At 36.5% G+C, this 15,076-nt stretch overlaps 2 protein-coding genes and 1 pseudogene across 2 annotated transcripts; 2 read left to right on the forward strand and 1 right to left on the reverse strand.

Moving 5' to 3' along the window:
- Positions 1–233: 233 nt before the first annotated feature.
- On the forward strand, positions 234–2,248 carry LOC102491677 (olfactory receptor 52H1). Its single transcript, XM_006161951.2, has one exon. It carries the CDS (start codon positions 368–370, stop codon positions 1,307–1,309), a length of 942 nt encoding a protein of 313 aa, XP_006162013.1. The 5' UTR covers positions 234–367; the 3' UTR covers positions 1,310–2,248.
- Positions 2,249–7,221: 4,973 nt separating this feature from the next.
- On the forward strand, positions 7,222–8,178 carry LOC102477111 (olfactory receptor 52H1). Its single transcript, XM_006161997.1, has one exon. The coding sequence runs from the start codon at positions 7,222–7,224 to the stop codon at positions 8,176–8,178; it is 957 nt and encodes a 318-aa protein (XP_006162059.1).
- Positions 8,179–12,707: 4,529 nt separating this feature from the next.
- On the reverse strand, positions 12,708–13,659 carry LOC102492094 (thioredoxin domain-containing protein 9-like; annotated as a pseudogene).
- Between the last annotated feature and the right edge of the window lie 1,417 nt (positions 13,660–15,076).

Genomic DNA, 15,076 nt, shown 5'->3' on the forward strand with positions numbered 1-15,076 from the left:
ATCCTTTTGAACATGGGCTTATATAAAATAATATGCACTGTGAAAGAAACACAACAAATTATGTTTAATTGTATGAAGCTGCTGTCCTACAGAAATAACCATTTCGTATGGCTTATTATTAATAGTTTATATATAAAGAAATAATGTAAGGCCAATAGCAAAAATAAGGGACAATAACCAGTTAATTCCATAGGTGTCAGCTCACCCAGCGAGCGGACAGGAGGTTCTTCTAATGTAGGAACCCTGAATGGGACAGTGGCAGTCCCATTTTCAGCACTAAAGTGAAGCTGTTTACTTTCACAGACTATTCTGTCACTTGATTTGTCCTCAGGACTCAAGAACCAGAGAGAACCAGACTGAAGACGCCATGTACAACCTAAGCTGTTACAATCCCAGTTCCTTTATCCTTGTTGGAATACCTGGCCTGGAAAAGTTCCACATCTGGATTGGGATTCCCTTTTGTGTCATCTATGTTGTGGCTATTATGGGCAACTGCATCCTCCTCTACCTCATTGCAGTTGAGCACAGCCTCCATGAGCCCATGTTTTTCTTCCTCTCTATGCTGGCTGCCACGGACCTCATCTTGTCTACAGCCACAGTGCCCAAACTGCTCAGTAATCTCTGGCTTGGATCCCAAGGAATAACCTTCTCTGGTTGTCTCACACAGATGTTCTTCCTCCATTTCAGCTTTGTAGTGGACTCGGCCATCCTGTTGGCTATGGCCTTTGATCGCTATGTGGCCATCTGCTTCCCCTTGAGATACACCACCATCCTGACCCCACCAGTGATCATCAAGATTGTGGTGGGCATTGTTGTGAGAAGCTTCTCTGTCATCCTACCAGATGTTTTCCTGCTAAAACGGTTACCCTTTTGCAGAACCCGCATCATCCCACATACATACTGTGAGCATATAGGTGTGGCGAGGCTTTCTTCTGCTGACATCTCCATCAATATCTGGTATGGATTTGCTGTACCTCTCATGACTGTCATCTCAGATGTGGTCTTTATTGCTGTTTCCTATACTTTCATCCTCCGTGCTGTCTTTCAACTCTCATCCCAGGGTGCCCGCCAGAAGGCCATCAGCACCTGTGGCTCCCACATCTGTGTTATCCTCATGTTTTACACGCCTGCCTTCTTCTCCATCCTTGCTCATCGTTTTGGGCACAGTGTACCTCGAAGTGTGCTCATCCTGTTTGCCAACCTGTATGTGGCAGCTCCTCCTGCTCTAAATCCAGTTATTTATGGAGTGAAAACCAAGCAGATCCAGGATAAATTTCTTCTTCTCTTCTCTTTAAAGAAGACACAGTGAGTAGACTGGAAGAAAACTTGTAAAATTGATGAAATTTTATGCAACATAGGGAAACAGAAATAAAACTATAACTCCTATGCATTTGAAACTTCAGCATATACAAAATATCATTAAGAGGGAGAAAGGGGAAGAACCAAGAACTTTCTAAAATTTTGTTTTCTTACCATTCACACAGAGAAGGTGATGATGTACACAGAAAAGCACAAAAACAAAAGTTCACATATTTCTTATTGGTGATTTTGAGATATTTGAAGAATAGGTATTTTTATAATAACATGCAACTCACCTCTATGTTTCTCAAACTGCAAATTAAATAGTACTTTCTCATCAAGTAGTCACCATCATCTCTACTCACCAAACGGACAACTTCATACTTCTTCAGCCCGGAGTCTAGATTTTATTAATGACTCCTCTGGTATCATTTACTTGCTTTACTTTTTTCCCTGTGCAAACCACACATCTCAAATGACAAATGAGTTGTATATCTTTCGTACCTATTTTCTTTAAGCACATGCACCAAGAAAGCCATGACTTGATTTTGCTTTACATCCCTTGTCCCCAATTTTACAAGTTTTAACATAATTAACTTTAAAAATGTGAGATCATAATGTTAATTTCCTCATCTGTTTTAAAGATGAGGAAACAGACAATTATAAAGATTACAGTAAAAAAAAAAAATAGAGCTAATATCTAAACCCACATCTGTATGATTCTCAACTCTGAACTCTCCATTCCAGTAAATACATGCATTACATGTTCATTTCTACTATGGCCATGGAGCATTATTTGGCCCTCATCTATTATCTGTCTTTCTTAGAGTATTTCAAATCTTCTTTATGAATGAGTTCCAACTTTATTTCATCCAAGCAATTCTCTATATAATTTACATGGTTTGGTTATTCAGCCTAAATTTGAACTGTGGCTTACTTTATGTATGTTGTGGTAAATTGTTTCTGATTGTTTTATATGGTTTAAAAATTCTGCCCTTAAAGAAATTCAGAAAATCTGCCTGATATATATATTTTTGACCTATTAAGAAATTTATATTTTTACTTTCAAAAAAAAAATAAAAGCTAGAGTGATCATTTTGCAATTCATAAATATTCATGCCACATCGTACCTTAACACTTTTCAATGGCTTCATTGTCCTCAGGATCATTTATATGTATTGTTCAACCTTAGGATCATTCATTGCCAGGAGACTTGAGTGAAAAGAGCAACCTTCCAAGAAACCCAGACCCTGGTACTCTATTTACATTTAGTTACACTTTATTTATGTTTATTTACATTTTGTTTGTACTTCCTTGACTCTGAGCAAGTAATTCCCAAAGTGATCTTCTACTTTTATGTTGTATACTCAGTGTCTTGTTATTGTACTTAAAATAAAATTTGGTGTGGGTGGAGTGCACATTGAGTGGAGTTGGTTAGCAGTCAGTCATGCTTGATAAAGCTAGCTCTGTATTTTGGAGAAGTTGGTAAAAATGACACAACAGAGTAGTCAGAGACCATTAATTAAGATATTACACCTGCCATACTTGCTTAATTTCCTTTTCTCACTCATAATTCTCTAATTATCTTTATGTATCTATTTTAGTCATCTTTTAAAATTTATCTATTATTTATTTATTTATCTATTTTCAGTTTGACCAGTGAGTGATAGAAATAGAGGGAAAGTGAGAAAGCAAGTTGACAGATCCAGGACCTGAATCACAATTGGCCATGGGGGAATCCAGCACCCCAACCACCACACCACCTGCTCAACACTATTTTTAATTTTTTAATTTAATTATTGTGCATCTTTATACCTTGCAACTTGTTTTTTTTTCCCCAGCATTTGTTCCTCTTACTATTTTTTCTTAGAAACTCCTATTTAGACTTCAATTAAAATTCCTTCTTCAGATATTCCTTCTTTAATCCTGCATATTAGATTAGTATTTCTTGTACTCATTCTCATGGCATGATGTGCTTTTATTTTGGGATTTATCACAACTTTAATAAGGTGACCATTTGTATACTTGGTTTTTCAGTGTCTATCCCTTCATTAGGTCACTGAAGATCATGTTGGTATCTGCCTTGTTTATAATTGTATTTTTATCACCTGTAAAATTTCTAGCATATCATAGGCACTCAATAAATATTTGCTGAATAAATGAGTTAAAACAATTTAATTGCTAAATAAAATTTGTATTGAAATTGAGCAAGGACTCCTTACAAAAGACTGGGTTCTCAGTTTCTTCTTCTTTGGAGGAAAAAATAGAAACTCTCAAAACTGAAAATTAATAAGACTTGAACTAAAGGTGAAAGTCTTTTAAAGTGATTTAGAATGCAAAGTTAATTTAGATTTTATTTGACCAAAGTAAGAGATAAGCCTTCAGACCGGTTATGGTAACTAATTAATATTGGCCATTAATGAAGAACATAACATTTCTAAAACTCCCACTTATAGGAAAGATACAGGATGAAACTTATCATTGGGAACACATGAACCCTGGGCTTCATATAGCCAGAAACCAGATAAAACCTCTTCCTAGAACGGGATTTGATTGCCATTAAAGATATGTCAATCAAGAAAGCCCAAGAGCTGATCATGCCCTCTTGGACCAACCAGTGAACTGATCATGCATCCAGGACCCTCTACCCTTAATTTTGCCCTTAAAAATCTATGCATGGTGGTCCTCAGGGAAATCAAACTTTTCTAGTATGTAATCTCTTCCCTCCTTGCTTTGCACATAACCATAAAATTGTATTTTCCTTCATTACATCTTGTGTCTACAGTTTGATTTGTGGCGTTTAGGCAAGTAAATTTGGTTTGAGTTTGGTAACACTAACACTGTTTTGCATGATGGGAATCTGGCTGAATTTGTAATTCAACCTAATTAGAAAAAAATTCTGACGACTCATAGAAAAAGACTTTTCTTTACAGTAAATTGACCATTGTTGTTTCACTTACTCCTCAGAGCGCCTCTTTAAGATAGACATTTCCAAGTTTTATTCTCTTTTTATAGATGTGAAAACTAATTTCTAGAGTAGTTAAGTATTTTGTTAAAGAATGAATGAGGAAATGAGAGGAATAAGGAATAAATGACCCTCATTCCAGAAGGGTCCTATCCCATATCCAGGGAAAAAGGAATACTACATAAAGACGTTAAAAACAATGTGAACAAAAGGTCTTACTAAGCTCCCCACACTTTATTACCATTTGATTATACCTCTTTTTTTGTCTAATTATACTTCTACATGACTGTCCATTTTTCATTGAAACAAAGCATGAAAACAGGCAGTTATCTGTGGGTCTTTTGCTCTTTATCTCCGAATTCAATTTCATGAAAATCTTTGATTAAATAAATTTTAAAGCTCTTCTCTTCCTAATTTGTCTTTTATTACAAGGTTACTGACCATGGACCTTGGAATTAATGAGGGGAAGGTATGACACTTTTATGCCCTTACACTATCTTCCTGGATTCTAAGATTCCCAGGCTACCACTAACATAAGTAGGGATACATGCTCCTAAATTGGGAAAGCATTAGTTGAGTTGAATCCTTGCTCAAATCCCAGACTAATTTGGGGCTTTGGGACCTGAAGCTCACAGGTCCCTGTGGCTCAGAGGCCCTGTGTTCTATTTTTTCTCTAATCCCTGAGAAGACAAGGGGTGTACATTTGTACTCCATTCCTTCAATCTCTGCGTTTCTTCTTCCTTGCCGTGTGCATGATCTTAGGTCAAGTGTGTCTGTGTCACTCTGTTCTGATCCTGGGACTGTGTCTCCTGTTCTTTGGTATATACTTTGCTTGTTGTTTTTCTGCATTCTCTAGCCCTTTTGCTGACTTTGCAAAATCAGTTCCAGAGTCAGAACAGCCAAGGTATAAGCTGCTGGAGAGCATTGTAGAACTATCAGGCAATAAAACTGGTGGGAAGTAGAGTTAATAGAGAAACAGAACTGGTGGAGAGGAGAAAAGGAGATGGAGAAAAAATAGCCTCCAGGAAATGGAAAAGGCCAAGATTCAAAATTTAAATATGCATACATCACTTTATAATAGAGATACATTCTGAGAAATGTGTCATTAAGCAATTTTATTATGGTGTGAACAGCATGGAATGAACTTGCACAAACCCAGTTGGTATAGCCTACTACACACCTAGGCTATGTGGTATAGCCTATGGCTTTACTATTGTATATGCAGTCCATTATTGGCTGAAACATTATGCAGTGTATAACTGTAGTTCTGGAGCTTACCCACAAGGTAAGACAATGGTGCAAAACAGGAGTGTCTATTAGGAGCTCAATTCTGAGCCCCTCCCACTGTTGTATTCCAGAAATGGTGCCAACAAGAGATCAGAGAATGTGGTTACTATTTCCATACCCAAGTAATATATCTTTAATTTAATGTCCATTTGCTTTCCTTGGCAGATAATAAGTAAACAAAAGGGCATATTTTGAATAATCCTCAAAGAGTAGAAAAAAGAATTGAAGTAGGAGTCTATTTTCCTTCCAAAAAATTTGAATTACATGCATAGATTTTTTTATAATATGCACTTTTTATTAACTTTCTGAAGACTTCCCCTCCTAAATACAATGTGTAGGTTTTCTTAAGGTTTGCTTCCTATATCTCATTTTGATTCAGGTGGAATTTTATTTTACTTATGTCAGTTGTGGATCTAGGTATATGTTTTTCTACAATAAATAACAAATGATCTCTGAAATAGTGGAATAATCCTGTATATTTTGATTGATTGTGATTTCTTCAAATCTACGTAGTATTAAAAAATTTTAGTCAATTTTAGGGCTATATGTTTTGTTCTTCAGGCATATTTTTTCTTGAGTCAGCAACACACTATGTACTATAATTATGTGTTTAATTTATATATTTATACATTTAATAGATTGATTCAAGTTAATCATTGCTATTTATCTTCAAAGCATAAAAGGTGGAATCAACTTTTTAATTATCATTTAAAACATTTTCTTATGCATTTTTAAATGTTTTATTTTTAAAAAATATATTATTTATTTATCTTACTTATTAAACAACAATCTTTGGTACATTTTTAATTAAGTTGCATTACATATATAAAATAACTTATGAGTAATTATTTTTAATATTTTACCAAATTAAAAAAATACAAGTAAATTAAATACATAAGCAGGTAAAAATTAAATTGCATATGTATTAATTAAAAGGAAAAGCTTATAATTTTCCCCCACTCCACCCTAAGAAGCTCTCCTAGTAAATATCACTCATATAATGTTTTATACGCATATTTAACTTTTTAAATGTAAATAGTAACATGAACAACAAATCAACACTAACAGATGCTAACATTGTGTTATAATTTGCCATGTTTTACTTAACAAAACATATTTTGGCATCTTTTGATTTCTATGCACATAGCCTTGCCTCATTCTTTAAATGTCTATGGTCTTACTCAAGAATTCAGTGATGAAAAACAAAGACACAAGAAAAATGGCTCTTGGTAAAAGACTATATTAAGAACATGTTCAGATAGAGATTAAACTAGTTACGTCTATGAGATGGGAATGACTTGTGTTCCTACTTACAGTTTCTAAATGCATTTTTTATTTGACATAAAATTATGTTACAAAAGAGCTTGAAAAATTAATGTAGTGGTAACTGAAAAAAAAAAACTAAAATAAAGCTGAATAACATTGGTTGCTGAGAGGTAGGCAGGACTGGATTGAGTGTTACACGACTCATGTCTCTTTTGTGATAAAATTGTAGCTGAAAGTGCGGCAGCTATTTATTAGTAAAGAAAAGAGAAGAGAAACATTTATTATTTCCTGGAGCCAAATTGAGAGGGGGTGATATCAGAAAAGGCTCAGAGGCAAGATCTTTCGATCACTGTAATAATCAGCCATGGCATTTTTATTTTCAGTTTATGAAACACATTCAATCCATGATCATAATGGCCAAATCCAACTTGAGCAGCTTCAATCCAGGCCCGTTCATCCTACTAGGAATCCCAGGATTGGAGCCGTTCCGCATCTGGATCGGGATTCTCTTCTTTATTGTTTACCTTGTGTCTCTTGTAGGAAATAGTGTTCTTCTTTATCTTATTTCCAAGGAACACAACCTCCATGAGCCCATGTTCTTTTTCCTATCCATGCTGGCTGCTACAGATCTCATTCTATCTAATACATGTATACCCCAAATAGTCAGAATCTTCTGGATGGGTCCTCAGGAAATCACCTTTTCTGGATGTCTTACCCAGATGTTTTTCCTCCACTACAGCTTTGCCATGGATTCTGCTATCCTGCTGGCCATGGCATTTGATCGCTATGTTGCTATTTGTTTCCCCCTAAGATACACCATTATTCTTACTCGTAAGACTATTACTAAGATTGTAATGGGTATTACCAGCAGGAGCTTTTGCATCATCTTCCCATGTGTGTTCTTACTGAAGCGACTGCCTTTCTGCCGAACACTCATCATTCCTCACACCTACTGCGAGCACATAGGCATTGCCCGGCTTGCCTGTGCGGACATTTCCATCAACATCTGGTATGGTTTTGCTGTGCCTATAATGACCATCATGTCAGACCTGATTCTCATTGGCATCTCCTACATGCTCATCCTTCGGGCCATCTTTAATCTCACATCCTGGAATGCCCGCCAGAAAGCCCTCAGCACTTGTGGTTCTCATGTCTGTGTCATGCTTATGTTCTACACACCAGCCATATTCTCTGTCCTTGCCCACCGTTTTGGTCACAATATACCTCACTCCTTCCACATTTTGTTTGCCAACATCTACATAGCCATCCCACCTGTACTCAATCCAATCATCTATGGAGTCAAGACCAAGCAGATTCAGGACAAAATTATCCTCCTTTTCTTCCCTCAAAGAATCCATTGATGGAAGTATGAGAGCTTGGGAAAGTAAATCAGTTATCAAATTGATTTTGGAATACTTCTCATTTTTAAAGTTGGAATCTCTGCAATGTTGAGTTAAGCTTATTTAAAATTGTAGAAATCCACTATGGATTATAGGAAGTTATAAAATAAGATGATCAGGTAGACAGGAAAAGAAATAAAATAAGAGTTGAAGAAGACAAGCCAACACAAAAAAGGAAGATTTATAGCTTATTTTGGGCTAAGATTTCCAAGTATAGTAGGGTGACCACACATGCTGTAGATAGATTATTCTTATAAACACGTTAAAAGGGTTGAGTAAAGGCTTCACAATTTGGAATACTTTTTAGGACACTTTCTAGATAACAGGTGGTAAAAATAATGGCAAATGGTTGTTCTTATTTAATAATCTTCCAGGAAAATTAATAATCTAAGACAGTGGTTCTCAAACTTTAGCGGTTATCTGAATCATCTGTGGAATTTGGTAAAAATACAAAATCCCAAATGTTACCCTGCTTCAGTAGACCTCAGCATTCTTTAATAGTTCTCTGGATGGTTTTCATACCTAAGAAATTTTGTCTGCCTCAAGCTAAGAAAAAGGCCTGGTCCTTTTTTTGGCTTTCTGGGTCTTTTATTTATACCATTGTGTGTCAATGACCCCATGAATGGACTTGGAGAAATCAATTGACCTTGAACATTTCATGCAGCAAGGGAAGGGTGAGGGAAGAAATAAATAAGTGATTCGGATGACTGGTCCTCATGCCTTGTTTACTGTCACAGCTGGGGAAAAGGGAAGGGGAAAGGCCTGGTCCTTTGAAAAACCCACATATTTGTTTTGTCTGTCACACATATTTTCAATTATAAAAAAAGCTTCTAAGAATCTAAAGAATATTTTGCCACAGCATCATAACTCTTAGCAAAAATAAAACAGGAAGCAACCTGGAAAATATATGTGGGTATAACTTGTCTAATGGAGTGAACTATAAAATCTTCATGGAGAACTCATAGTTTTTAAGAAGCATGTGCAGATGTAAAAATCATTAGCTTGAATTAAAAGAAACATATATAAGTCATTGCTAAATGAAAAGAGAGTTTCAAGTTTCCAACTTCTTTAGTCAAAAAATAGACTTAGAAAACTACTCATATGGTACACACAGGTCATTTCTCATTGAAAACCAAAGGTGACATAGAATATAAGGCCAATTGCCCAGAGTTTGTGGCCAAGCTATGAAGAATAATTCCCAGAACACATGAATGGATTCTTATGAAGAAACTGCTCATGCATTTCTAGTTGAATTTTAGAATTATATTGGACAAGTGACTCTTATACAGCTCTCCCATTATTTTATGAGTATCAACTGCAATTATCTTACCTCTATAACATCATGGTATGTTGGCTGTGTAGACCACATACATTTATCTAATTCACAGGTCTTTGAATTGAGAGGAACTGCATTCAAGGAGCTGTACATAAGGGATGAACTAAAATCAAGGAGCATTATTCACCCTTTGTCCTGATTTTAGAAGCTGAGATCTTGGGATTTGAACCAATTCCATAGTAATCATGAGACTTTAGGACCCTAGAAAAGAGACACATATATTTTGAAAGTAGGAGATGATACATATTATTCTGGCCAGAGGAGAAGTGACAGATCTTTTTCTTCTTCTTTTTTTTTTTTTTTTTTTAAATGATTCTTTTAGTACACATAGTAGTTGTATATAATTACGGGGTGCAACATCATTTTTTTTTAGTACATAAACACAATGTTTAATGACCAAATCAGAGCAATAAACATACTCATTGTCTAACACATTTATTATTACTTTGTGTTGTGAACATTCAAAATCTTCCCTTCAAAATATTTTGAAGTATACATTAAATTATTATTAAATATATTCTACTGTGCTTTACTGCTCTGACTCATTCTTCTTATGTAATTGTAGTTTTATATCTGTTAGTCAAGTTCCTCAATCTTCTCTTTACTCTCCCCATTCTAGCTTCTGGTATGTACCATTCTATTCTCTGCTTTTATATCATCAAAACTTCTTTTTTTTTTTTTTAATTTGCTTTAAGGTACATGCATTCATTGGAGAGTGAGAGAGAGAGAGAGAGAAAGTGAGAAAACCTTCCATGAGGGCATGGTCATGCTACAATCTCTTCTTCTCCATTTCTCACACCTTTCAAGATTTTGGATACATATTTGCACCACGTCTGGTGTTTCTCAAGCCACCAGATTTCTGGGACTCAAATCATGCAGTCAACTGGTGAAATACAACTGCCTTACCCACCAGGCCATGGACTGGCCTGTGATAAAATTTTCTAGCTTTTACAACTGAGTGAGAACATGTAATATTTGTCTTTCAGTGCCTCGCTTATTTCACTTAGCATAATTTTTTCTAGGTTCATCCATATTGCTGCAACTGACAGGATTTCACCTTTTTCTATGGCATAATAATATTTTATTATCTGCCATACAATAAATCTATAATAATAACAACCAAAACAGCACGGTGCTGGCATAAACACAGATGCTTAGATCCATGAAGCTGAATACAGAACCCAGAAATAAATCCATATACATACTGCTGACTAATTTTCTTTTTCTTTTTAAAAACTTTGCTAAAGGGTGCATATTCTTGCCAAAGAAAGAAAGAGAAAGAGAGAATGAGAAAGTACTTTTCAGGGAGGATGGCCAGACTACATTTATTGCTCCTCTTTTGGGCATGCATGCACATATGCCTGACTTGTTTTTCAGGTTTCCAGGTCTAGGATTCAAACCACACAGTAAGCCATGTGGAATCCAGCCGCTTCAACCATCATGCTCCTCACTGAGCTAAGCAGACTACATTTTGGGGTGATTTGTTATATAATGATAGATAACTATAGTAATTAGGTCTCAGTATTCTGACCTTTCCTCCAAAATACTTAACTAGCCTATCTCATTTATTTAATTAATTCTAAGTACTTTAGAATTTGTATTTATACAAATGCAATCTCTCGACCACATGTATTTACAAGCCAGTTATTGTTGGAGACAGAAACCAGCCCAGAAGGGAAGAATGCAGAGGGAGTTGAAAGCAACCCCATTCCTGGACAGAAAGCTATAGTCCAGGTCCTGGTCATGCAGTCCCTGTGACTTTCCGTCTGGAAATGGGGCTGCTTTCAACTCCTTCGTGCATCCTTCCCTTCTGGCTTATCTCCCAGGTCTGGGCTGGTTTCTGTCTCCAACAAATTATTAATCATCTAAATTTCAGGCACTTAGTCCCTGATCCATCACCTTCTGTTTTTTCAGTTTATTTTCATTTGAATCCCAATTTTAAAAATGTTCAACTTCTAGGTGGATAATAAATTGATCTTACTGCCTTTCTGCATTTCTTCATTTTCCCCATTTCTTTTTCTTTCTTTCTTTTTTCTCCTTAGCAGCATTAATTTTATGGTCCATTCATTTTTTTTGTTGTTTTGTTCTGTTTTTTTTTTTTTTCTGGTCCAAATAAACAGTTCTTTAACAGTTATTCAAATATAATCTATAAGCAAAGAGTGTTTATAATTTCATTATAATTAGTGTGCAGTGTATTATACCAGTAGATGTTATTTGAACTGTTATATAAAGTAAGAAATAGTGATTAAGAATTAGCCCTGGGTAGTTGGTTGAATTTCTATTTCCAACTCTATAGATTAAAAACACAATTATGAATGGTATAAAGACATAAGAACCATACTGTGAAGTCAGTCTCAAAAATAGAGATTCCAGGGACCAACAGTTAGCGTAATGGCTATATCACTGAACTGCCATGTAGTCGACCATGTTCAAGTCCCAGACCCAGTATCTTATACTCATGCGAGGTGTGTGTGCATGCATGCTCAAGATCCCGAGAGGAGAATGGAGGAGAAGGAATTGCGGTGTGGTCCATCCTCCCTGGGGGGTGATTTCTTGCTTTCTGTCTTTCTCTCCCTCTCTGTCTCTCTGGTAGTGCACGCACCCTGTAGCAAAAACCTCTCCAAAAAAATAAATAAAGATTCTAGATCATGTCCACATGACTTCAGAACTCAAGGGACCAGCAGTTAGTGCAATGGCTATGTCACTGGACTCCCACGTAGTCGACCATGGTTCGAGTCCTGGACCCGGTGGCTTAAAAACTCATGCCGGGTGTGTGTGCATGCGTGCCCAAGATCCTGAGAGGAGAATGGAGGAGAAGGGATTGTGGCGTGGCCATCCCCCCTGTGGGTGATTTCTTGCTTTCTATCTCTTTGTCTGTCTCTGTCTGTCTGGTGAGCGCACGTGCCCTATAGCAAAAAAACCTCTTCAAAAAAAAAAAAAAAAAAACCTTCAGAACTCAAGTTTTTCTTCAACTTAAACATGATGGCCACTGAGAAAATAGTAAAGATGCCTTTTAATGTGATCCAATTGTACAAAACTCCAGAATGTGAGTATTAGGTTATCGACGTATTGGAATCAACAGAATTTAGAAAATACATTAAGTGTGAAGTAAGCATAAATAAAAAGATAATTTACAAAGAGCTATAACTGAGCTTTAATCATCATCAGAGTCTGAATCATATTTCTTTCTTTGGATGGTTTCTTTTACAGCTTTGTGAAGTTTGTTCCAAATTTCTTTTGGCTCTGAAATGGTGGCTTCATTAAATTTCCTCTGTAATTAAGACTGTCAGAACAACCGAGCCTTCACTCTAAAGTTTCCATGGTAAAATCATCTGTATTTCCTAGAATGGTAAACCCAGCCACGTAATATTGTGTTTTCCTCTCTTCTATCAGTGCTAGGGTGGGAATAAATGATCTGGAGTCTCTCCCAAAAGAAAGTTGCCTTTTCCACATTCAGCTTCAAAAATTTGTTATCAAGATGTTTCTTGGACAATATTGCCAAATGTCTGTCTAATATTTTATACCTGAATGTGGAATCCCTGTAGAAAGAACAAACCACTTTCTTACTCTCCTTGACTTCTTTTTTTTTTTTTTTTCTTGAGAGGTTTTTTCTATAGGGCGCGGGCGCTCCCCAGACAGACAGAGAGAGACAGAGAGACAGAAAGCAGGAAATCACCCCCCAGGGGGGATGGCCACGCTGCAATCCCTTCTCCTCCATTCTCCTCTCAGGATCTTGGGCACGCATGCACACGCGCCCGGCGTGAGTTTAAGCCACCGGGTCCGGGACTTGAACCGCGGTTGACTACGTGGGAGTCCAGCTACATAGCCATTACGCCAACTGCTGGTCCCGACTTCTTGAAAAAAGTCTCTCTCACTAGAGATTTCTCTGTATTCCCATGTCCTTTAGAAAGCCATTCTTGTTTCTGTTGCTGAGCTTTCCTTAGTGCCTCGAGTCTTTTTTCTTTGAGCTGTTTGAATTCGTGCTTGTCCATCTGATCCAGTTTCAGTATTTCAGCATCCAAATGTTCTTCTGCTAGTTTGGTAGTCTGAAGCAACTGATTCTCCGGGACTTTTGAAAACATGGCAACAGAAGCATCAGCTTCCATCTTCTAAGTGGGACAGGTCAGTCTTGGTGCTATGCTCTCACTGAGGCCTGAAGAATAGAAGAGCAGCTCCAAAAGAGTGGTGCACTCCAGCTTCAACCTCACAGCAGCTGCTGGCAGATGCGAAACAACTGTCCTTATGGTCCATTCTTAGACTACGTAGCTTAGGTATACTCTTTTACCCTTTCCTTTTCCCTCTTCTCTCATCTTTCTCGCTTCCTTCCTTAATACATACATGTGTATATTTTTAATTCTTCTCTCCCATTTTGTTTCATTCCTATCCATATTTCATATTCCTACTGCACAATTCTGTTCTTCCAAAGGTAAATAATGACTGCAAAATTGTTAACAACAATAGTCACAATCCTTTTATTCCTTGACCTATTAGCAGTGTTTTATATCTTTTTTTTACTTTTCTTTTTTGCTATAGGGCACATACGCTTGTCAGACTAAAACAGAGAGAGATAGTGAAAGAAGGAAAGTGAGAAATAACCCCTAAGGGGGAATGGCTACACCACAATCCCTTCTATTCCATTCTTCTCTCAGGATTTTAGGCATACACACACACATCCACCTGTTGTGATTTTCAAGATGCCTGGTCTAGGATTCAAACTGTGAAGTTACCCATGTATGGGATCCAGCTGCCTGTACCTCAATTCCACCTGCTGGCTCTGTTTTGTATACTATTTTTGTGAACCACTTCCTTTACTTGATTTCAATAGTTTTTTCCTACCTTACTTCTATGATTTGTTTCCTTCATTGATCATTCCTTATCTTGTAATCAGTAAATATCAGGGTTTGGTTTTTGATAGTCTTTATAGACATGCACTCTTGCTTGACCTCTTTTAACCTTATAGCTTTAAATATTATCATTATGATGATGATTAACAAAGATATATATCCAGTATGGATATTTTCTCTGAATTCCCACTTTGTATATCAACAATTTGCTGATATGTCATTTCCTCAGTGAATTAAAGGGAAAATTGATTATCTTCACAATGAACTGTATTTAAGTAGCTTATTATCTGGTATAATTTGATGAAGGGGAAAAGACAATTAATTTCCCTATAAACACACAAACATGTTAAATGGAAATAAAGAATCAGACTCAAGTTCAGCTTGGAGGAATTCAGATTATACACGGCAATTCTTTTTTAGAAAATAAGTAATATGTAGTACTGGATTAAGCAACAAAATGAAACTGTGCAAACCCAAACGCAAGTATATCTTTTTCTATTTTATCTGCATTCCATGTCTTCTCCCTTTTCCCTGAATTGCTCTCCCCAAAATTCAGGCACAATTTGACTACATTTTCTGTTTAAAGCTTGAATAGATATTAACCTCGGCATGACCCCTTCTCTTGCCTTGATAAAATTTTCAGTCTTTAAAAGAAGACCCTGAACATAACTGGTGTGTC

This window comes from Tupaia chinensis, unplaced genomic scaffold (assembly GCF_000334495.1).
Source record: "Tupaia chinensis unplaced genomic scaffold, TupChi_1.0 Scaffold139491_1, whole genome shotgun sequence".
Taxonomy (NCBI): Eukaryota; Metazoa; Chordata; class Mammalia; order Scandentia; family Tupaiidae; genus Tupaia; species Tupaia belangeri.